This window comes from Schistocerca cancellata, chromosome 6, assembly GCF_023864275.1.
Source record: "Schistocerca cancellata isolate TAMUIC-IGC-003103 chromosome 6, iqSchCanc2.1, whole genome shotgun sequence".
Classification (NCBI taxonomy): Eukaryota; Metazoa; Arthropoda; class Insecta; order Orthoptera; family Acrididae; genus Schistocerca; species Schistocerca cancellata.
The window spans coordinates 690,618,034-690,643,663 of NC_064631.1; the positions used below are offsets into that span (position 1 = coordinate 690,618,034).

At 39.2% G+C, this 25,630-nt stretch overlaps 1 protein-coding gene across 1 annotated transcript in view; it reads left to right on the forward strand.

Annotated features, from left to right (window-relative positions):
- LOC126191370 (phosphorylated adapter RNA export protein) overlaps window positions 1-25,630 on the forward strand; it is a 145,977-nt gene that overhangs the window by 106,823 nt on the left and 13,524 nt on the right. The window contains exons 4-5 of the mRNA XM_049932217.1: window positions 988-1,079; window positions 10,079-10,253. Coding sequence (XP_049788174.1) covers window positions 988-1,079; window positions 10,079-10,253 — 267 coding nt within the window. The remainder of the gene's footprint in view (window positions 1-987; window positions 1,080-10,078; window positions 10,254-25,630) is intronic.

Genomic DNA, 25,630 nt, shown 5'->3' on the forward strand with positions numbered 1-25,630 from the left:
TCTGTCATCTAATTCGATACATACCATTTTGTCATCTGTGTGACAATCTAGTGAAGGAACTACTGTGCAGAGTGAAATTTTCATTCTGGAAACATCCCCCAGGCTGTGGCTAAGCCATGTCTCTGCAATATTCTTTCTTCCAGGAGCGCTAGTTCTTCAAGGTCTGTAGGAGAGCTGCCGGCCGCGGTGGTCTCGCGGTTCTAGGCGCACAGTCCGGAACCGCGCGACTGCTACAGTCGCAGGTTCGAATCCTGCCTCGGGCATGGATGTGTGTGATGCCCTTAGGTTAGTTAGGTTTAAGTAGTTCTAAGTTCTAGGGGACTGATGACCACAGCTGTTAAGTCCCATAGTGCTCAGAGCAGTTTGAACCGTTTTTTTGTAGGAGAGCTTCTGTGGAGTTTAGAAGGTAGGAGATGAGGTACTGGCAGAATTAAAAGCTGAAGTTTGGAAGATAGGAGATGTGGTACTGGCAGAATTAAAAGCTGTGTAGACGGGTCGTGAGTCATGTTTGGGTAACTCAGATGGTAGAGCACTTGCCTGCGAAAGGCAAAGATCCTGAATTTGTGTCTCTGTCCAGCACACAGTTTTAATCTGCCAGGAAGTTTCAGCAGTAAATATATTCAGAATGCTGCAATTTTTATTAAGATTCTCTAATTTCATTATATTGTCAGGAGATAATGCATTTACTGCCGAGAAGCTACTCATGGACAAATATCTGATGTACTAAAACAATCCAGTATATCTACACATTTCTTTTACCTTGACAGTAAAACAGCTGCTTCATTTTACATACATGCTTGCAGGAGCATGAGTGTGGGTAGTTGGGGGAAGGGGTGATAATTGCCACAAGAATGCTGGTACCCATATATCTGAGCTAATGATATGACAGAGGACTGCTGGCACATAAATAATGTTAAAAAGATTTGTCTGAATGTTATTCCCTTAGGGTTAGTGGAATTCTGAATAATTATTATGCCTTTTTTACAGTGAAAGTTGTTCAAGTCCTAGGAAAACAGAAAGCCATAGACCTATTTGAGAAAACAAGAAAAGTAGAAGAAGTTGGTGGGCTGATGATAATGGTGAGTAGGTGTTACTTACTACATTGTTTCTAAAACTCCTCTGCCATTTACCAATATTTAAGAAAATAAATCATTAAATTTTTTTATGTTGTCTTTCAAGCAAATAAAATGTTGGCCTACCATTTATTTATGCCTGGCATACCTAGCTTTCATTAATATCTTGAATTTCCGCAATAAACCTCAACTTTTTAATAATATTCATCATTTCATTTTTGTGTACAAAAATATTTTTAAATCAATTTATGGTTGTTTTAAGTAGTATTCAAATACTGTGCTACATAGTCTGACATTATCTGAGTATTTCATTAAGGCTCAACAGTAGCCTGAAATTATAAGCTTTCTGTGGTTATTTTGTCTAATCTGTCAATCATTTTAGTGAGTGCTTCAAAGCCAGTGCCATCTGGATTCTTCCAGCTTTTCTTACTTTCATAAGTGGTTAACTCGCTCTGCAACATATAATTCCTTCCTGAAACCCCATTGATCTCAGCCTTTACTAGTCCCTGTCTTCCACCTACCTATCTCCTTGTCTGCTCCCACCCCTGCCCCTACACTTGCCTTCTATCCTACTAGCATACCTGTGGAGTCCTTCACCCTTTTCTACTTCTATCCTCCTCACTTTGTTCTTACCATCCCCACTCTCTCTCAGCACAGCCTCCTTATGCTGGTCCTATATGCCCACTCTCCTGGCCCCACCACACTCCTGCATTCTCCCACAGGCAGACTGGCATCATCTTCTCCCCCCCCCCCCCCCCCCCAATCCACTTCTTCTGTAACATCATTTCCTATGCGGTGAGGTACGTTAAGATCCCAGGTACGTAACAATGTGAAAAAGGTAGTTGCTACTCACCATATAACTCACAGAATAGGCACGTCAAAAAGACTGTCACACAGTAAGCTTTCAGCCAACAAGACCTTTGTCCAAAAAAAAAGAAAAAAAAAAAAAAAAAAAAAGAAAAAAAAAAAAAGGGAAAAAAATTACATGGAGCATGTTGGCCAAAAGCTTGTTGTGACAGTCTTTTTGCTGTGCCTAATTGAGACTCATCATCTCCGCTATATGGTGAATACCAAGTATACTTTTCGTAATATTGTTACCTTCCATCCTGGATTTTCCATTGTTTGAAGATCCCAGGTATCATACACTGCAGCCATTTGCCCTGCAGTCATTCAACAAAAGATGAAATAATCTATTTACATTTGTGCAACGGTGTGAAAATATATTTTTGTTATCAGTTGTGCAATTTTTGCATGGTTATTGTCATACAAACCTTTCAAATGTGACCTAAACATCTATTGCACTGTGGCAAAATAATACAGATGGAAATTTAAATGAAAGGTAGGTTTATAAGTAAAACAAAATTCAAGCAAAATGAGAAACAGATATAATGAGCACAATAGTGTGGGCAAAAGAATAGAGTGGTGAAACAATAGAAATTAAATAAAAAATAATACATAAAATTAATTAGAAGCACATGAATAAGGATTTCAAGTGGAGAAAGAATGATAGGGAGAAAAATTACAGCAAATAAAGAAGTTGATATTATGATTAAAATTGTGTGACAAAGGAAAGGAATTAAAAACTTACATGTATATCAATTAATTGAATCAAAATGATAATCAACATCATTTAGAAAAGATTTAAAAATAAAATTTTGTGCCCCTGACAAGATTCGAACCATAACCTCCTGCATGTGAAGCTGTTATCCTATCAATTACACCATGCAACCAAACTATGTAACGCAACACTATTGAGTGTCACACAAATTTTTTTTTTCCCCCCCACAAATAAGGGCCCACCAGGGTGAATGACTGCAGTTTGTGATACATGGGATCACAATCTATGTCACTCCGCTGGGGACCTCTCCTTGTCAGTCGCAGTCTGCTCTTTGTGCTTGGAGACAACAGTGGTCACGTGTGTGAGAGTTAAGCATGTGTGAAGGTGTGTGCGTTTTATTTTGTGTACGTGTGATGAAGGGCTTAATACAACAGCTAATATCTAGCAGTATTCCCCCCCCCCCCCCCCCCCCCCAATCCTCCTGTGTGCCTGTCTGCCACTCGACACCTCTATGTGATGAGTAGCAACCCGTCTTCTTCATTATCATTATAATAGCATTTATTTTACATCTGTGGCACGACATTTTAGTTATTTTGTGCCTCACTTTTCTATGGCAGCAGTTATTTTTTACATTTGCATAAATACACTACAGCTTGCAACAAAAGTTCACATTAAAAGAAATGACATGATCCACAAGAAAGGAATTCACACAATTGGCTCATTGTGCATGCAGGTTAAACCGGATACAGTTGAAGTGCTATATAGGAACAGAGATGTGACAGTAGTTATAGATGGTGATGGAAACCACCAGAATAGTAGTTAATTTGCGTGACTGATATAAGTATACAGGGTGACCACTTAACCTTGAAAACCGGGGGCAGCCTTGAATTTGGGGGGGGGGGGGGGGGGGGGGGGCGACAACTTGAAAATATCTTGAATTTCTACAAGAAACCTCAACTTTTTAATAATATTCATCATTTAATTTTTGTGTACAAAAATATTTTTAAATCAATTTATGGTTGTTTTAAGTAGTATTCAAATACTGTGCTACATAGTCCGACATTATCTGAGTATTTCTATCTTTATCTCAATGTCTTCATTCATATGATTTGATGTAATTTCTTTCCCAACGTGGCTCTCTGTTCAATAGACACGATGTTATTGGAGTGTCTGTTTGTGCGAAATCATAGCTCGAATGACAGGCTTTATTTATCTACACTAAAATTCGCGCATTTCAATAAAATAACCCACACAAACTCATGTTAGACAGATCTGTTCCTCACAAGTAAGTTTTCTTTTGCCTGATTCTGTGTTGGAAAATCTCTTCCAGGAAACACGTGCTGCGAGCACTTTGATAATTCAAACTTAAAACTTCGTACGAGTTGGTTTTGATGTCTTGTAAGTAATAATGAATGATAGTTCCTGTAGATGACTTTACATTGGCAATGTTAATTGTAAACACAATTTCGTGTTTGCTTGGTAGCGATTATTTAACATGCCGATTGTCAGCCAAAAACGATGTGAGCATAACGTCGAAAACATAAGAATTCAGTGGGGAGGTAGGTTTTCTTCAGTTCTGAATTATTCATGCAGCAGCAATTTTTTAAACAGGACATGCTGCCAGACACCATGTTGCGCATGCACAGAGCTGAAATCGCGTATATGTAGTGCCTTCTCCCACTTCTGGCTACCTGGAGTACGGCTGTTTGATGTATAAACAGTGACAGCTAAACAGCCAAAATCTGCCCAGAAAAATTTTTTGTGACAGTCCCAAGCTGCCAGATTCGCATGTGCTCATAACTGTGTGAGTTAAGAGTGGTGGTACACTTTTCAGTCGTTTTGAAGCTATTGCAGTTCCCGCATTCGGCTATTTCATGTTTACACCTTGTATACTTATTCAGTCAAGCAAATTAACTACTATTCTGGTGGTTTCCATCACCATCTATCAGTTGTTTATCCACCACTATGTGCAAAAATCTTAACTTGAAATGAGACGAGAAATGTTCAAGCAGTGCAAAAGCCAAACATGGGTTTTTATGTCATCACACTAACACCGGTTTTTTAGTGCTTGAAAGTTGCTGTCTGGCAGTTGCTTAAACGAACCCATTGTTAAACTCTTCCGAGATTGATGCTGTCTACATCTTTCCGAGATGGACGGTCACAACAGAAATCAGAAGTAATGGAGACAGATTGTGTGAATCGTCCGCGCAGTTGAAAAAGTTCATGACATTTTCAGAGTGCAGCGTTTTTTCTCCATGCCTAAATAGAGTATAACTTGATACCAAAGTACGTAGGCTAGGCGTGACACCAAATTACTAACGAATGCATTATGTTCTTGGTTCAACACAACAATAAATATTTCGACAATGGGGAAAAGTGCTTTAGACAGATACGCTAACAGCCAAAAACATAAACTTTCCACAAACAAACAGAAATCTTTGCAATGAATATATTTATGCAACACCAAGAACCTCTCTAATTCTGCGAGTTTTAAGACCATATCGGAAGCTGTTAAAGACGAATTCTTAGGTCCAATTTTTTTTTTTCTGTGACTGCACGTGCATTCAGAGGTTATTTACGTGATTTCCAAGGGCTCTTTTTTTGTACAATGAATTGTTCACTCTTACCACCTCTTTGATGCAGCAAGTTGTCAGACCAGACATTTTGGTAAACAAAAAATCCCTCACAAAGATCGACATGAAGGATAAGAAGAATGTGATCATTGCTCAGTTCTTTGCATGGGATTTTACTACACAGGATGCCCTAAAGAAAGTTAAGGACCTGACTGACATCTTGAGGCTTAAAGAAGAAATGCGGTTTTGTGCTGTTGCCATGATACAAAAGCTACTTGAAAGATCACCACTGAAATAAAAACTTACACATGCCGTTTCATGTTTGGACCCTTGAGTAGCATTAAATCAAGAAATGGCTGTAAAAAGGTTGACATTGTGCCTTGAAATTCTCGCCTATGGTGAAAGGTTATCTGGCCTAAAAGCAGAAGGTGTTAATTAAGAATTTTTCAATATTTGTTACGGGTCTTGTATTCAAAACAAAATGAGAATGTTCGAAAGAAGGGAAACTTGTTTGGATGAATTTTGGATGAAAGCGATTAAACTGTCACAAAAAGAATGTTATAGCTTTGAAGATTTTCCCAAAATCATTTTAATATTTTCACGTAGAAATGCTGTTGTGGGCCGAGGTTTTTCAATAAATTCTGGGCATATTGTTGAGAATCAAATGAAAAAAAAGTCTTATTGCTCAAAGACCTATTTACGCTGTGATCCATGATGATTGTGGTGTTGATAATTTCAAAATTAGAAAAGTTTAATTCTGTCTATGCATAATGCAAGTTCATTGTATAAAGATGATAAAAAGAAACAACTAAGTAAAACTGAAAAACGACAAGAACAAGATTTTGCCAGAAATTAAGATGTTAGAATCTAAAAAGAAGAAGAAGAAGAAGAAGAAGAAGAAGAAGAAAAAAGTTGGCGGAAGCAGCCAAAATTACGGCTAAATTTGAAAAAGTAGTTCTCATCTAAATATTTTTATTGGCCTTTGATCTTATTGTTCATAATACAATATAAATTATAAGACTTCATAGATGTTCCAAGTTATTTGTCTGTAAAACTTGTTATTTATAGAGCCAAAAGCAGTATTTGTTTATGTTCATGTTTAAGTGGTTTCAAAGTGTACAACTTTGCTTCCGCCATTTTTTCCCCAAGATTTGAGGCTTCAATGAAACAAATTGGTTACACATGTATCATTCAAAGTATTTTCATTGCTGGCCACCACTTCCTCCCATCTTTCGGGCAGTGTATGATTCCCGCATCGAAAAACTTGTTCATCTTTTGAAGCAATCCACGAATCAATCCAATTTGTGACTTCTTCATGAGATCGGAAGTGTTGGTCAGCCAAGCCATGCGCCGTTGATCAACAGGTGATAGTCCGAGGGAGCAATGTCTGGAGAATATGGTGGGTAGGGTAGGACTTCCTATTAACGTTTCCAAGTACGTTTTGACCTCTTTTGCAATGTGTGGTTGAGTGTTGTCATGCTGCAAAATCACTTTATTGTGCCTCTCGCTGTATTGTGGCCGTTTGTCTTTTAATCCTCTGATCAAACGCATTAATTGCATTCGATAGCGAGCACCTGTGATTGTTTCACTTGGTTTTAACACCTTGTAGTACACAACGCTGAGCTGGTCCCGTGAATATTCAGTTTGGTCGTCGACGTGGAAGCATGGCCGGTATATTACCATGAGTTTTTTGTTTATGGTTATCGTAATGAACAAGTTTTTCGTCCCCGGTCACAATGCGATGCAAAAATCCCTTCTGTTTTTGCCTCTGAAGCAACTGTTCACAAACCCAGAAACACCGTTCAACATCTCTTGGTTTCAGCTTGCACAGGACCCAAGTTCCTTGTTGCTGAATCATGTCCATAGCCTTGAGACATTTTGAAATGACTTTCTGTGTCACTCCCACTAATCATGCCAATTCTTCTTGAGTTTGACGTGAGTCTTCACTAAGCAATGTCTCCTATGCTGCATCTTCGAAAACATTCTGTCTTGCACCACTATGCCAGTCAACGATGCTAAAATCACTGTTCTTGAAGCATTGAAACCACTCACGACACGTTCTTTCACTGATAGTGTCCTTACCATATGTACTTGAGAGCATTTGATAACACTCAGCTGCTGTTTTCTTCATACTGAAACAACCACATTTTCAATCAAGAACAACTGTATGATGCAGAAACAAATTGACTAATATTTGAATGAGGTTATGTTGACCAAGGTCCAAGCTAATTGCCTGACGTCTGCGATCTGTTTCTTTCAACTGCTGCTTACAGTTGTCGCCACTTATCGGCAAATGGCGGAAGCAAAGTTGTACAACTTGTATTAAAACTGATAAAAAGAAAGTCACACAAGTGTGGCAAACTTGCAGTTATGTGGTTTGCAGACCATCTCTGTTTATTTTGGTGTCTTTTTAGAACTGTAAGAACAAAAAAATTAAGTGTCTTAATTAGAACAAAATAATGTTTTTGTTTAAAATGCACTTTTGAGGATGTACTGGTAATACATTTGCTACGGATTGGCACTCTGGGAGGCTGAATCCTACATGTCCGTCGTTCCTGAAATGTTGTTTTCCATTTTCCATTTCATCTTCTATGAATTCCAGAACTCATAACTTCCAACATTCTCCATTAGGCCACTGTGTTATTTACGCACACTTGAGGCATTAAAATTCGTTGATGTGGTGCTAGAGTTTTGCAGAACAAAACTTTTTTAACTACACAGATGTTTTAAAACCGTTGTTGGGAAAAATATAAATGGAAAAATCTGAAACAGGAAAAATAGCTGCCCATTTCATGAAAGTACAGTGTGTCATATGAAATGCAGTATGTTTTCAAATTTTGGAAATAAATTGTCAGTCATCTCTCTCTCTCTCTCTCTCTCTCTCTCTCTCTCTCCTTTTGTGTGTGTTGTAGGGGTGAGGATTCTGCTTTTTTGATAAATATTCAAACTGCTATATGTCACACATTAATTGATGGCTCGCCACAGCATTTCCTCAAAAATAACCCCTGCGCTGGTCTGTCACTTCATAGTCTAGCATGTAGACAAATTGAGAAAAACAGTATGTGCAACATAAGATTTGCTGCGAAACATTGGTTTTGGAATCATACGATGACATAATTTTTGCTAGCAAATACAAATTTACGTTACTGTTGCCTCAAAAAAATTAAAGGAGAAAGTTCTAGATGAAACTGAAAGTATTGTTTCATGATTAAATGCAACATTCTACAGCCATTAGTTCATGAGAAATGACTGTATTGTAGTGTGTCCAGCATTTATTGCTTCTGTCACAAACTGATTATTTAAACCATCACGTGATCATCAGAAGTCTAGCTTAAACGAGCAGAGTTGTCTAAATGAATCCACTTCGAATACGACTGTGTCACATTATAATGAGCAGTATCCTCCAACTGTTCAAACTCAGTGTTGTACATCATAACGTGATATGGTTCAGTTTCTGTGACATATATTTTAAAAATAAGTTACTTGTTATTTCTAGCACAGTATGTTTGCTAACCTCATTTAGGTAAAAACATGTGACCTGGCAACCTGGAAAATCATTATTTTAATCTGGAAATAACTGTGAATTTGAAAATTAAGAAATAATTTAAAAAAAACCCTGAGTATACCAGTGTAGTGGTGCCCAAGTGTGAATTCACTCTAGCAATCTCACAGAGAGATTGGACAGTAAGAGCTGTCCAATTTTTTATCTGAAAATGTCCATAAATATAATTTTATCGTCTGTGGAAGCATCTGTTACGATCAGAACACTGGATCAGTTGTCTTGCAGAGAGTGAGAGGAAGCTCATGTCCTCTCAGGCTGAAATTGATTGGCTGTCTGGTCTCATGTGATCGGTCAGCTAGAGTTTCTGTGGTTCACTTGCTGGTAGCATCCTAGCCAGAGATAAACATAGTGACTCTTCTCGATTGTTCTGATATTCAGTTGCTACACATAGTGGAGTTACAAGCGAAATGATAATATTCGATGGAGTAGAAAACAATTTAAGTAGTGAAGATAACCTTTTGCCATACTTGAGTGTTAGGCACACATAAATGTGTCTGAACTTTTGGACCCCGAGTTTCTCTGAGAGTTCCTTCTGCAGGGCTGCAGATTGACTGGGCTTCATGATGACATGATGATTACTTAATGAGACAATTAACATAGCTGTTTAACATTAGTGATGTTTTCTTTCCTGGTAATTAAGTGGTACTTTTACCAATCAAGAAAACCAGCAGCCTTTTAAAAATGAGTGGTGCAAACATTCCACTCTTTTCAAGACAGTTAGAAACATACAGGGAAAGAGGATGCCTATGGTACTGCTACCCTGCCAAGTGATGTAACAGTGTGACAAATAACAGTTCTGTCTCTGTGACAACATTTGTCATTTTCAAGAACTCCATAGCTGCTGAAGGTCTGTTGGCAGATTTACCCAAATTATTGGGGCTGCTTCAGCATTTAAGGAAGATTAGGCAAGAAATTTTCCTGTTCCTAGTAAGTAGACACTTCTGAAAATGTTTTTTCCTTGTCGGGGTGTCAGTTGTGCCTAAAACACTCATGTTTTCCTCAGGTATTTTTGAAATGTCATAGAAAACTTAAGTCATTTGTACTGTTACAAAATTTCATGGTACTGATTTCTTGAAAGTTGACAGAAATGTTAAACCACACAGCAGGCCAAATTTGAGTCACTGTCACCAGTTCCTGAATATTTAATTTTCAAATCTAAATCTAACTACACAATGTTTTCTGCTTCCCTAACTACGTGGATTCAGAGACCCACATGTCATTGACAAAACAAACACTTATGTAAATTGGCATTCAGCAATTTAAATGGTGAATATTATTATTATTATTATTGGTATCATAAAAACAATTTCAGAATGGTCAGAGGAGGAGAACACCTGGTGGAAGTTACTTGTTCTTACTGAAAATGGACAATGGCGTACCACAGGAGAAGAAACAAAAAATTCTCATGGATAATGGTAAAGATTCTTGGAAGAAGCTTAAGAAGATTCGGAAGAAACGGAAGTTTATTAAGAAGACGTTGTCATCAGGTATGTTGTAAATAATTGTATTCAGATAGATAATATCAGATATTTTCTGGTTTCATGTGATGAAAATCATGAGATAGCAGTATGAAAATATTCAAATGAAACCAAAATGGCCAGTGCATTGTCTATTTCTTCAGTTAGATAACAATATATAAAGTATATAACTGGTTGCGTAAGTTCAACATTAAAACTTTGGCCAGATTTCGATACTACTAAGGGTAGCTTCTTCATAAGGAAGTCACCGTAACATCAAAATTGTAAACATATATGATGAGCTCATAATCAATTTTAATGTGGTGGAATTTATATGACTTCCTTCAATATCACCAAAGGAATCTTCTTCAGAAGGAAGTCACATAAATTACATGACATTAAAATTATAAACATACATGATGACCTCATCATCAATTTTAATGTTGTGTAACGTATGTGACTTCCTTCTGAAGCAGATACCCTTAGTGATATTGAAACCTGGTCAAGGTTTTTACATTAAACTTTTGCAACCAGTTGGCTGTACACTGTGTACAGGGTGAGTCAAAAGTCACAGTACACCAGGTTATGTCAAAAACCTTGCAGGAATGGGGAAACGTGAATATTCCTGTGAGGTATGGGTGAGGTGATCGGTCTTTTATGGTACATACCAGCTATGGCCACCATCTTGAAATTAGCCATCTTCAGTGGTTTTTTTATATTTTTTAATTACTTAATTTATTTTTTGAGTGGAAATGGGGTCGTGAGATATATCAGATAACATCAGCATTTCCTGACAAGTTCATTCCCGTAAACAAATTCAAAGTAGCAGTTATGGTTCAAAAGTTACAACACATTTTGGTTGGAATTACAGGCTGGACTGTTCTCAATTAAACAACGGTCATTTTGTGTGTTCAACATTGTGTCGGTCAACGCGCATTTGAAAGTGCTGAATCCAAGCATCATGCGCAAGCAGAAGGATTTCCGCAAAAATGCTGGCACACACTTCTTCAGTGTTTGCTCGTGATGATGTCTGTGTCTTAGTTTCTCTGCAGAGTTACTTTAAATGACCTCACAGATAAAAGTCAAATAGTATGAGATCAGGTGTCTGGGAGGCCATTCCACAGAACCACGTTGGCTAATCCAATGATCAGGAAATTGACCATCTGACTGCTGACGAACAACTGCTCCCTAGTGTGGTGGAGCCCCATCCTGTTGGAAGTGAGAGGGAAAGCTCCCATCTTCATTAGAAGTAAGGGAAACACCTCTTGTGTTGCAACATTTCCAGGGAGTGTTGAGCATTTAGGTTCTTGTGAATGAAAATAGGTCCAATTACCCAAGTACCCCACATTCCACACCATAAACTTTACATTGCCATCTGCCTTGGAAGATCTCCATCCAGGGTGGATTCTTGTCACTCCTGTATCTGTGGTTGTGACAATGGACTTCTCCACCGTCAAAAAAGTTTGCCTCATCACTGAACAAGATGCTTTGCACAAAACAGGGATCTTGTTGAACTTGCTTTAGGGCCCATGTGAAAACTGTGTACGTCTGCCTGGGTCATCCTCCAGTAGGTGCTAGAGTTCCTGAATCTTGAATGTATGCCATTGATAAGCATGAATGATTTGTATGCTCAATGACTGGCTGATTCCACATTCTACTGACAAACGTCATGTGCGGTGGTTGCGGTGTGGCCTCTTCATGAAGGTTCCAAAACCATTGTTGAGGTTGTCTTGTCAGTAGCACTTTTTGGATAGCCAATCTGTGCCTTGCCAGCCACAGTCCCAGTTTCTCAGAATTTGGAAATTGAGCACCTGACAATGTTGTATGAAATTGCAGGTCTTTCTGGGTGCTGATTGGTTAAATCTGCTGCTGTGACAAGGAACCTCTTTTCTCCATTAATCAAAATGAGCTCAGTTCTCTGCTCCTTGGTCAAAGCCATTTTCAGTTACCTGCAACAAAACAAATCTGGAGTATCTTTGGAACCATAACTGCTACTTTGAATCTGTTTACAGGAATGAAAATGTCAGAAAATGCTTCTGTACTTTTATGTATCACACCAGGGTGTATATGACCCGGGAGATCTGGGAAAAACACAGGAATTTTTTCATCCGGGAGGAAACCGGGAAAAACCCGGGAATTTTTTAGAATTCCGGGAATTTTTCATTGTTTTAGTTTCCAGTTAAATTTTTGTAACATTGACTGGTAAGAACCAATGCTCTAACAAAGGCTATTACTGTATATCGCTAGTGCAGAATAATAGTGCAGCAACAAAACATGAAAAAAAAAAAAAAAAAAAAAAAAAACCGAAGTTGCCAAGGAAATGCATCATATACAGCAACAAAACAAAGTGCTCTCACATGCGTCTGCCAACAGCAAAACGTGTCAGCGGCTTGAGGAAGACTATGCAATGCTTCATAACAACAAATTGCCTCCAATTAGCGTGACGTCACAACTGTTCGCATTAGATTTGTTTGAGCAGTTGCGAGCGAGCGCATGCACAGTTGAGTCGTATATGGGTAGTACCTTCTCCCACTTCTAGATAAAGAAGTGTGGCAATTAGCTGTATAAGCAATAGGGGCAAGCACCCAGATGCTACCCGGAAAAAAAAAAAAATTACTGATGCGCCTAAGCTGTCAGATTCCCGCATATGCAACAGGCCTGGATATAGGGGTCGAGGGACAAACCAGGATATATGCCCCGGGTGGCAATTTCAGTTGGGAGAGGGGGGGAGGAAAGACCTTGTTTCACAAAGTGCCTAGCATCCAGCGCACGTCAGTCTATCGATTATTCATATGATTTTGAAACACATCCCTGTTGAATAACAGGTAAGAAAGAATATTTATTATCTTCTCAGTGTAACCAAGAAACTGAAATTTTGGCAGAATTTTTTTTTTTTTTTTTTTTTGCCAGAACGCTACGCTGGTAAGGGCCAGTTGTGCAGTCTCCGGCTAGAAGCCGCTAAAGTTCTATTCTGGGAGTAGCACAGTAAACACGTTGTACCAACACGGCAATAACGCCTAACCGGAGAATAAACGTGGGGGAACTACACCAGTGATTTTGGCAGGGTTAGTCAAGTTAACCGGAGAATAAGTTTTAGCCCTGGCAGGAACAGTTAGAGAATTAGTGATAACAAGATTGTTTGTTAGCACGAGAAAGGAGAAGAAACGGGGACATCACACAAAGTATGGAAGAATATGACAATTCCAAATTTATGTAAAAAAATTGTACTACTACTTTTCGATCTCATGCTTCAGAAGTCAGAGCGTATGAATGAAATGTGAAACTATTTCCTAACATGAAACTTTTTGCTTGTAGTAGGCCCAATAGGCATTTGATATTGGTACTTCGTGATTATATTCTGTCGTGTTATAAAAATGACCATTTGTGCCAAAACAGTGGCGGTGAGTGCTACAATTGCTGCAATATTAGACAGACCTATTTCTACATCTACATCTACATACATACTCCGCAATCCACCATACGGTGCATGGCAGAGGGTACCTCATACGACAACTAGCATCTTCTCTCCCTGTTCCACTCCCAAACAGAACGAGGGAAAAATGACTGCCTATATGCCTCTGTACGAGCCCTAATCTCTCTTATCTTATCTTTGTGGTCTTTCTGCGAAATGTAAGTTGGCGGCAGTAAAATTGTACTGCAGTCAGCCTCAAATGCTGGTTCTCTAAATTTCTTCAGTAGCGATTCACGAAAAGAACGCCTCCTTTCCTCTAGAGACTCCCACCCGAGTTCCTGAAGCATTTCCGTAACACTCGAGTGATGATCAAACCTACCACTAACAAATCTAGCAGCCCGCCTCTGAATTGCTTCTATGTCCTCCCTCAATCCGACCTGATGGGGATCCCAAACGCTCGAGCAGTACTCAAGAATAGGTTGTATTAGTGTTTTATAAGCAGTCTCCTTTACAGGTGAACCACATCTTCCCAAAATTCTACCAATGAACTGAAGACGACTATCCACCTTCCCCACAACTGCCATTACATGCTTGTCCCACTTCATATCGCTCTGCAATGTTACACCCAAATATTTAATCGACGTGACTGTGTCAAGCACTACACTACTAATGGAGTATTCAAACATTACAGGATTCTTTCTCCTATTCATCTGCATTAATTTACATTTATCTATATTTAGAGTTAGCTGCCATTCTTTACACCAATCACAAATCCTATCCAAGTCATCTTGTATTTTCCTACAGTCACTCAACGACGACACCTTCCTGTACACCACAGCATCATCAGCAAACAACCGCACATTGCTGTCCACCCTATCCAAAAGATTATTTATGTAGATAGAAAACAACAGCGGACCTACCACACTTCCCTGGGGCACTCCAGATGATACCCTCACCTCCGATGAACACTCACCATTGAGGACAACGTACTCGGTTCTATTACTTAAGAAGTCTTCGAGCCACTCACATACTTGGGAACCAATCTCATATGCTTGTACCTTAGTTAGGAGTCTGCAGTGGGGCACCGAGTCAAACGCTTTCCGGAAGTCAAGGAATATGGCATCCGTCTGATACCCTTCATCCATGGTTCGCAAGATATCCTGTGGAAAAAGGGCAAGTTGCGTTTCTCAGGAGCGATGCTTTCTAAAGCCGTGCTGATGCATGGACAGCAACTTCTCTGTCTCAAGGAAATTCATTATATTCGAACTGAGGATATGTTGAAGAATCCTGCAACAATCCGATGTTAAGGATATTGGTCTGTAATTTTGAGGATCCGTCCTTCTACCCTTCTTATATACAGGCGTCACCTGCGCTTTTTTCTGCTCGCTCGGGACTTTACGTTGGGCAAGAGATTCGCGATAAATACAAGCTAAGTACGTAGCCAATGCAGTAGAGTACTCTCTGTAAAATCGAATTGGAATCCCATCAGGACCTGGCGATTTATTTATTTTCAACCCATTCAGCTGCTTCACAACCCCAGGGATGTCTATCACTATGTCCTCCATACGGGAATCTGTATGAGACTCAAACGGTGGTATGTTTGTATGATCCTCCTGCGTGAAAGATTTCTCAAATGCTAAATTTAAAATTTCAGCTTTCGTTTTGCTGTCTTCCGTTGCCAGGCCAGACTGATCAGTGAGTGACTGGATGGAAGCCTTCGACCCGCTTACCGATTTTACGTAAGACCAGAATTTCCTTGGGTTTCAGCAAGATCTTTTGCTAAGGTATGGTGGTGGTGGTGGTTGAATGCTTCGTGCATCGCTCTTTTTACAGCAGCACTAATCCCTACTAACTTTTGCCTGTCCTCATTCTTCCGATCTTTCTTGTACCGCGAGTGCAACTGTCTTTGCTTCCTGAGCATTCTCCGAATTGCGCTGTTAAACCACGGTCCGTAACCCATTTTTTCGGCACATACTTGTCCAATGTGTGATTTACAATGTGTTTAAAATTTGACCATAATTCTTCCACGTCCATCGTACCGGAAGTAAATGAAGTCGATTCATTTACTAAGTGGGATGCTAACAACTGCTTATCTGCTCTTTCTAGTAAGAATACTCTCCTAGCGTTCTTGACCAACTTTTTAACTTTCGTAACTTTCATAACTGTAGTCTAATGAAAACATCATGATCGCTAGTCCCTGTCTCAACACTGACACCGTCGATGAGGTCTGGTCTGTTCGTGGCTACTAGATCTAAAATATTTCCATTATGCGTTGGCTGTCGATTTAGCTGCTCAAGACAGTTTTCAGATAATGTGTTCAAAAGTAATTCACACGACGGCTTGTCTGTACCACCTGTAATGAATCTATAGACATCCCAGTCTATACTAGGTAGGTTGTTGTCCCATCCAACTAATATAGCATGATCCGGGTTCTTCTGCGATACAGAATGCAGACTCCCTTTGAATGATTCTAGATCTGTCACGGTGGAACCTGGTGGCCTGTAATAACACTCAACAATTAACTTTTTTCCCCTAGTCCTGTTAAACATGTCCAGATAACTTCACAATCACACTCTACTTCGACCTCAGTAGACACAATATTTTTGTCAACTGCCATGAAGACATCACCTCCTACGGTGTCTAATCTGTCTTTCCGACACATTCCAACCCTCACTAAATATTTCAGAACTTACTATCTCAGGATTCAGCCAGGTCTCAGTCCCGAGAATAATTTGCGTGCCACACGCTTCCTGGAAGGCAGTAAATTCAGGAACTTTATTCTGAACACTCTGAAAATTGACTGCTAATATCTTGATAGCTGAAGTGTCTTTACACTGAGCACGTCCTGATTTCCCTGCCTGCATGTCGATTGGTGAGCGTTCATCAGTACACCTCGCACTACTGCGTAGCCTTAAAAAACCCCCATGTGCACGCCACAAGTACTCTGCTACCCGAGTAGCCACTTCCTTTGTGTAGTGCAACCCAGACCTATCTAGGGGCATCCTACAATTCCCCACCCAATAGCTCAAGTCTAGAAATCTGCAGCCACGACCGTCACAGAGTCGACGAAGCCTCTGGTTGAGACCCTCCACTCAACTCCAAACCAAAGGACCCCGATCCACTCTGGGAACGATGCTGCAAATAGAGAGCTCTGCTTGCCCCCGCGTGCGAGACCAGCAGTCTTCACCAAATTCGCGAGCCGCCTGTACGAACTGAGGATCGCCTCACAACCCAAGTGACAGGCATCATTGGTGCTGACGTGAACAACTAATTGATGTCGACTGCACCTCGTACGCTCGATAGCCTCAGGCAAGGCCGCCTCCACATCTCGGATGAGGTCCCCCGGCAGACAAACCGAGTGCACGTTGGATTTCTTTCCAGCCCTGTACGCTATTTCCCTAAGGGGCTCCATCACCCACCTAACATTGGAGCTCCCAATAACTAGCAAGCCTTTGCCCCCGTGTGCCTGCTCGGGCCCTGCTGAAGGAGCGGCCAACTGCCCACTGACAGGATGAACGGGCTATGCCAGCCGGCCAGCCTCCACATTGGCCCTCCGCCTCGAGCGACACGAAGGCGTTGCAGTCCGACACTCATCCTGAGGTGAGGGCGGCCCCAACGCGCCGGGTACCCTAGAAGGTGCCTCAGCGGCTGAGTCAGCGGACGCAGCAAGCGACACCTGGGGTGTTTCAAGCGACGCTCCAGACCCTCCGCCATCGCTGCACCTCGAGACAGCAGCCTGAAGGCGGCTGACTGTGGCCAACAGCACGCTCAGCTGCTCATGAACCGCGGCCAGTTCCTCCTGCACCCGCACACAGCACGCACACACCCTATCCATCCTACCGCTAATATCTAACAACTCCGTGAATTTATACTCTACGGCTATCAATAAGCAGTATTATTCCTCTCAAATACGAGAATATGCAAGGATTTTATGTAATTAAATATGCAAGGGCACAAACACTCGGAAAGAAATTAAGACTCAAACTACAAAACAAATATGAAAGCTAAATAAGCTAAATATGCGAATCGCTACTGCACTGCTGCTGCACTGATACTTCACCAGCGTGTTATCTAGCAGAAAGTGACAAAATACACGTAATCAGATCGAGAAAGCACATCAGTCTTGGGTAGTATTCATAGGTATTAATAGCTTTTTCAGTATTAGCCAACGACATTTGGTTTTTTTATGTAGCAAAAACTTTAACGAACTTAGATGAGCTAATGGATTCTTTCTCAAAAGGAAAGCACTCCATGTAAAGCTGTACTAAGGTTAGTGAGAAAAGCAATGTTAGGATATAAGATTGAAGAAATATGTACTGTCTTGCTTGTCTATTGTCTTTACTGGTTTTAAGTATCCTATATTTAATTTTATTTCACTCAAAACATCAAGTTATTAGCTAACAGGCAATTAAGAGTCCAAATTTTCTGAAGAGTTCCTGCTCTCCCGGTTACAAATAATCCCATCCAGTATTTATTGTGAGTTTTTTTTAAACAGGGGCAGATTGTCAGACCGGCCAATTGGGAGTAGGAGAGGCACCACAGGACATTTTAATTTCCACTGTCCTGAATACAGTTTGATGGCACCCATTAGAAAATGTTACACGTTTGAGTTCCACAGAGCGAAATACAGTGACGTGCGATAGAAGAATGCTGTGTGAAGAGGCGTGGCACTGCACTTTGGCACATTTAAGACCAAACATTTCCTCAAACGCATACGTTTTACGTATCAGACTCTTCAGAAAGATGTGCGCTACAAAATGGACATATTTATGAAAAGTTGATTTTTAAAATTTTTGGCGTCCTGCCTCAAACGCTCTAGGGAGAAGGGGCACCACAATCTAATATTGCCCTGGTTCGGAAATACCGTAGATCCGTGGCTGATCCACAGAGCAGTATTAAGTTGTAATGGGGAGGTGGGTAGTCTCACGTGATCCGTGTGTATGTTTAGTGAGTTTGCTGTTTCCTTTTCGTTTATTGCTCAAATGAAAACAAAATGGATTTCTGTTGCCAGGAGCTATCAAGTCAATTAAAATACATTTACATAATTACAGAAGGCTAAAATACATTATTAGTTTCAGATTTTATTTTATGTTCCCTTTCTGACAGTCAAGCATTAATCGCCTTGCAGAACAATGAAGTTATTTTTGTCAATTTGCTAAAGAAATTTGGCTTTAATTAATCTTTTCTGTTGAGCCAGCCAATTTATTTGAAACGGAGCGTTCAGTACCACACTATTGGCCAGTTTCAACTGTTCGCTGCATTTCAAGTGCACGTTTTCATTTTCTAGCCCATACAGCATTATGCCATAATAAACAACCAAACACGAGATAATACAGTACTGGTGCTCCAAGAAAATTCACATTGGAATCTGGACATACGAATGTGCACTTTCAGCTGAATTATGCATTTTAGTATGGTGCACGAAATTCCTGTGCTCTTCTTTTATGGCATTATGTAAGATATTTTAATATTTTACACATACAAACATACAGGCTTCCTGCCTAGCTGCGCAAGCGCGATGACGCTTGTTATCTGGCGCTCTCTGGCAACTGCTGAAAGGAACGTATTTCTAAAGGGTCGCGGGAAAATATTGCGAATGGTGGTTTGAAAACCCTTACTTTCAAAGTAAATTTGCTTTTACGCAAGATGAACTATGTGTGAGAATGTATGATGAATTTCTTAAATTACAAAGCGTTTGACACTCTTTTAAAAATCAGCTCTTTGAGTATGATGATTTAGAATAATTTCGAGCCCAGAAGTTCTGGCATTTATGTTGTTCTTAAAATTTTTACTGGCACTTTAGTGTGGTGTGTCTTAAAGTGTAACACGAGCAAAAAGGGGCAACATTATATGTGAAAGCTTCTCTTTTCTTGCTGCAACACAACGTATATTAATTTAAACCATTAATTTTTCCTATTTGTGTGTTCGCACTACTTAACAGTGATGTTGCTATTGGCTGACTACGTCACGTGTCCTATGTTCTGAATATCTGCTGTTATCGGCTGGCAAGATCACGTGACGTGAGCTATGACTAGCTTACAAAAGCGCATCGCAATCTCGATTTCAATGCTTCGGAAAGTAACTAGCGGTGTTTGGTGGAATTCGAATTTATGCTTTCGTAATACAAAAATACAGTGTACATGTTGCTGCATGTCAGACATCTTCCCAAAACGAGTTTGGTTACCTGAGTTACTTTTGCTAAAGTGCTGGGAAATTCAACGCCGGTGTATAAAACCGTAATCATTCAAAAGACGGATAACTTTTACAGTTCCGAGGAAAAGTATACCCTCACTTAACATGGAAAAAGTGTATTTACACCTGGGAGGAAGTGTACTTTTAACAGGGAAATTTTTTTTTTTTCCTTCCACGTATACACCCTGCAAACGAGCCCCTTTCCATTTAAAAAATTGACTTAGATTCTAGATAACCTGTTTCGAGATGGTGCCCATGTCCAGTACATACCATAAAAGGTAGATCACCTCACCCACAGCCTACTGTAATATCAGATTACTCCAATTCTTCAGGGTTTTTGACATAGCAGGGCATACTATGACTCTTGACTTGCCATGTGTATGAACATTTATTTACAGTTGCTGCTGTCAGCCATGTTTAAAATTGTCTTCAGTTAGGCTTTAACGCGCAATTTTTTTTTGTGCCAGTTATAGTTGCACAATTATTTGAAATGAGGAATTATCGTTTAATTGAGAGATGTGGGGTATCTCATTTTTAGAAATAGTTTCGAACTCAACATTTTTCAATCAACAGCATCTAGGTAGTATGAGGAGTGCATCTTCATGGTAACACCTGCCACAGTGGATAACACAGTGATGATTAATTTTATTGACCTAGAGAGGAACTACTACTTCTTTCTTCTTCTACTCCTCCTCCTCCTCCTCCTCCTCCTCCTCCTTTTATTTTTATTTTTTTAACTTGATAGTTCTGGCATCTCTGAACAACTATGTAAAACAAAGCATTTTACAGCCAGACAAATTGTGATTTGATAAATACAATTTTAAAGGATTTGCTTTAAAAGCAAGAACTTTTGAAGGTAATAACACATCTATAAATCTCTGTTGATATCACATTATTTTCATATAGGCTGATCTGTAATATTTGGGAATCTCATTACTTTAATTTAGGAATATCTGTAATGCAAGCAACAATACTGAATCGGAATGGTGCCAAATCAATTCTGTGTTAAAAGGTTTATAATCTCTAACAGGTGCAGAGGTAAGTAGGGCCACTTCTGATTAAATAAAACTATTGAAATTTTGGTGCACCAATAGTGTTTGAGGTGCATCCAAGCCCTGGAAAATCCTTGATGTTAGAGGGATCTCACCACAAGCTGTGATGTTAACAAACAAGGGCAAACCATGCAAGTTTACAAGGTGAGATCCCCAGGGGTGAGATCACCTTTTTGCTACCACCTATATGGTGGTGTAAGTTATTGTCCCAAGTATCTTACATTGCAGATATTTACCCTGGTGATCGGTGAGTTGATGTGTATAATATTTCATATTTTATCCATTGCTGCATCATTTTAAGCATTGTATTAACTTTATTTGCCCATTTTTACTTCCTTCTACTCTTCCCCCCCCCCCCCCCCCCCCCTCTCTAAATCTTTCCAATGTGATTTTAATTATTTTTATGTCTTTTCCTTTGGTTTAATTTTTTCCCTTCATCATTTCAAATATTCATCCATGTTATCACAATGCAGGTTTACTGCATGGTTAAACGATGATGGCGTTCTCTTGGGTAAAATATTCCGGAGGTAAAATAGTCCCCCATGCGGATCTCCGGGTGGGGACTACTCAAGAGGACATCATTATCAGGAGAAAGAAAACTGGTGTTCTACGGATTGGAGCGTGGAATGTCAGATCCCTTAATCGGGCAGGTATATTAGAACATTTAAAAAGGGAAATGGATAGGTTAAAGTTAGATATAGTGGGAATTAGTAAGTTCGGTGGCAGGAGGAACAAGACTTCTGGTCAGGTGAATACAGGGTTATAAATATAAAATCAAATAGGGGTAATGCAGGAGTAGGTTGTTAATGAATAAAAAATAGGAGTGCGGATAAGCTACTACAAACAGCATAGTGAACGTCTTATTGTGGCCAAGATAGACACGAAGCCCACGCCTACAACAGTAGTACAAGTTTATATGCCAACAAGCTCTGCAGATGATAAAGAAATTGAAGAAATGTATGATGAGATAAAATAAATTTTTCAAATAGTGAAGGGAGATGAAAATTTAATAGTCATGGGTGACTGGAATTCGATAGTAGGAAAAGGAAGAGAAGGAAACGTAGTAGGTGAATATGGATTGGGTGTAAGAAATGAAAGAGGAAGTTGCCTGTTAGAATTTTGCACAAAGCATAACTTAATCATAGCTATCACTTGGTTCAAGAACCATACAAAAAGGTTGTATACATGGAAGAAGCCTGGAGATACTACAGGTTTCAGATAGATTATATAATAGTAAGACAGAGATTTAGGAACCAGGTTTTAAATTGTGAGACATTTCCAGGGGCGGATGTTGTCTCTGACCACAATCTATTGGTTATGAACTGCAGATTAAAATTAAGAAACTGCAAAAAGGTGGCAATTTAAGGAGATGGGACCTGGATAAACTGACTAACCCAGAGATTGTACAGAGTTTCAGGGAGAGCATAAGGGAACAATTGACAAGAATGGGGGAAAGAAATACAGTAGAAGAAGAATGGGTAGCTTTGAGGGATGAAGTAGTGAAGGCAGCAGAGGATCAAGTAAGTAAAAAGATTAGGGCTAGTAGAAATCCGGAGAGCTGCATCAAACCGATCTCAGGACTGAAGACCACAACAAAAACAACATCACAGTCATTATGTCTATTATTCATTTTGCTTGAATTTTATCTTGTTTGTAAAACTTTTTGTCCATATCTTCAACTGCACTATTTTGTCTATGTTGTTACAAAAGTTACGTTTTAAATGTACTTGGATTCGTTATCCGCATTTTCTCTTGTGTGCAATTTCAGTTTTAGATTAGATTAGATTAAATTTACTTTCATTCCAATTGATCCGTAGTGAGGAGGTCCTCCAGGATGTGGAACATGTCAGAAAAACAACAATACATGACAAATATTTACAACTAAAACAAATAAGCTAATGTACCATTCCACAGGTCCCAAGTGGAATGATCGTCATTTTTTAATGAACACTAAGAGTCATTTTACAAATACTATTGCACTGAATTTAAAATAAAAAAGTTTTTTATTTATTTATAAGGTAAGAAACATGTAATACAACTACTGTAATACTTATTTACAATGAACACATTACTGCACTGAAATGGTGCAGAAGTTAGATTATACTTACACACTTACACACACACAAGCGCACACACACACACACACACACACACACAAATTTTCAGTGAACACATTACTGCACTGAAATTGTGCAGAAGTTATGTTGTACTTATATACAAATCAGTTGGTTTTACTAAGAAATTCATCAATGGAGTAGAAGGAGTTGGCCACCAATAAATCCTTTAGGCTTCTCTTAAACTGAATTTCATTGGTTGTTAAGCTTTTAAGTCCAATCCTGCCATCTGTTAATGTTGCATGGGAGCAGTAATGCATTAGTGCATCTTAATGTGCATCTTCAGTCATGTTTTGACATAACTTGTCAGTTCAAGTCAGTAGAGCTGTGAAGTTGCACTTCAGGTGCGAGGAAAGAAAGTATGCCTTGTTAAGGGAAAGAAGCATGTACGAAGATTGTATTCATTAGAAACAAAGTTAGAATTTTTGGATCAGTATGAAAAATATGAGCGTATTGTAGACATTTAGTGTGCTTTGGAACTGTGAGAACTGTGCGAGGCAATATGGAATCAGTTTGAAAAACTGCCGAATATTCAGCTAATGTAAGTGTGACTAGAGTGACCAAATCTGAATCGAAGGCAATGGAAAGAATGGAAAAATACTAAACCGTTGGAGTGAACACAACAACCAGCAGCCTATGCCTCTCTCTGGAGCTGCTATTCAAGCTAAAGCCAAGAGATTGTATGCAGATTTAATGGAAGAATAGGACAGTCTAGCTCCTTTCTAGGCCAGCTCCCACTGGATTGATCGCTTCAAGCATCATTCCAGCTTACACAACATTAAAACGACAGGAGAGGCAGTTCAAGGTGAAGAATTTAAAAAGAGTTTTAAAGAAATGTGACAGAACAAGGCTATAGTGTGAAACAGGTTTTCAAGTTTGACAAAACGGATTATTTTGGAAACAAATGCCTAGCTGCAAATTTACTTCTATTCGAGAAAAAAATGCCACCTTACTTTAAGGCTGCCAAGAACTGATGAAACTTTTTCAGAGGTCATGCTGCAGGGGATTGCAAAGTAAGACCATTTATGATTACCACTCTCAAAATCCTACAACATTCGAAGTTTGTGATAAGAGCACACTTGGAAGATCATTTGGGATGGAAAGAAAGAGAAAAAAAAGGGGGGGGGGTTGCTGACTTCTGCCATTTTCAGTGAATATTTTGCTAATGAACTGAATAGAAAAACTGTGAAAAAGAAAGAATCTGATCCAAAATTCTCCTGCTTGAGAACTTTCCTAGCCACCCACTTTCCATTATTAATTCAAATAAAAACAATGAATTCATATTTCTGCCATGGGATGCTACATCTATCCTGCAATCCATGGATGAGGGAATTATTTCTACATTAATAGGCGTTCTAATCTGCACAAGACTTTCTCAAGTCTCATAGAAAAGTGTGATTTGAATGACAAATTTACCATCAAAATTTTCTGGCCACAGTTTATTATTAAGATGGCCATTGATGTTATTAGAGATGCATGGAATGACACCACTCCAGAAATGTTTGAATGGTTTATGGAGGGAACTGTGGCCAAATGCTGTGTCATTGTTAGAAGATTGAAGTGATCAATGTAACCACCATTGCAACAAGAGAAATTTTGGAAATGGCGTGGCAGACTGGATTCACTGATGTCGATGAAGGGAATGTGTGTGACCTCCTAAATCCCCATTCTCAGGATCTGAGAAATGAAGATATGAACGTTTTCAGATAGAGCAGGTAATAAAGAGGAAACAGAAGTCAAATAAGTTCAGCTTCTTAGAAATCTGACAATGAATAAAACGACTCAGGCCTTCAAAATAATTGACACTGCAATGACACCTAAAGAAGTCTGGAGTGCAGTAGTGAAAAGAGGAGTTGGAACATTATCTTAAATGTTACAAAGGTTTTATAATCAACTGTCAAAGAAGACAATTAAACATTTCTTTGCTAAAAGTGGTGGCACTTCAAATGAATGTCAGGTGCTTAGTGAGCACATTCCAGTTGTAGCTTTTTGTGTGTAAGGAAATCAGTCACAGAAATTGACTATAGCACTATCAGTTTCTTCCAATATCAGTGATCCAAAGGCTATTTAGGACATGGATGGATTTTGAAGTGTATAAATTTTGTATTGAATTAGTGTTCTAGAGAGATGACCAATGGTTATTTTTGGTAAAAATACTGAGAAACTCTGCTATTTTATGTGATTATTTTACGTATAAAAGTACTGTCAGTTCACGCAAATTCAGTATGTGCGGCAATTCAATGGAATATAACTGTTACCACATAGATTGAGATTTACCTGTCTGTCCAACATCGACTGTCCAAAAAGTGTTTGTCTTGTAATGAAAACTAATTTTTTTACACCATTTCACAGCCAGTATGAATAGGATTATCTAATTGTGTGTTTTTTTAAAAACTGATAGATCAGTATATCCAAATATTTAAATAACTGGACAGGTAAATAAAAATCACATGGGTGAAGATCCCAAATGAAAAGATGGTAAAATTGAGAGGAAATTTTTTAAAAAGTTACAGAATTATTAAAAGACAAACTGCCTATTGGCTTCTGTCTCGGGTTCTTCGGCCGACGTTCATCTAGTGATTTTTCTGACATTTCGCCATCACGAGTGGCTGGCATTGTCAAAGCTTCACCCTCCAT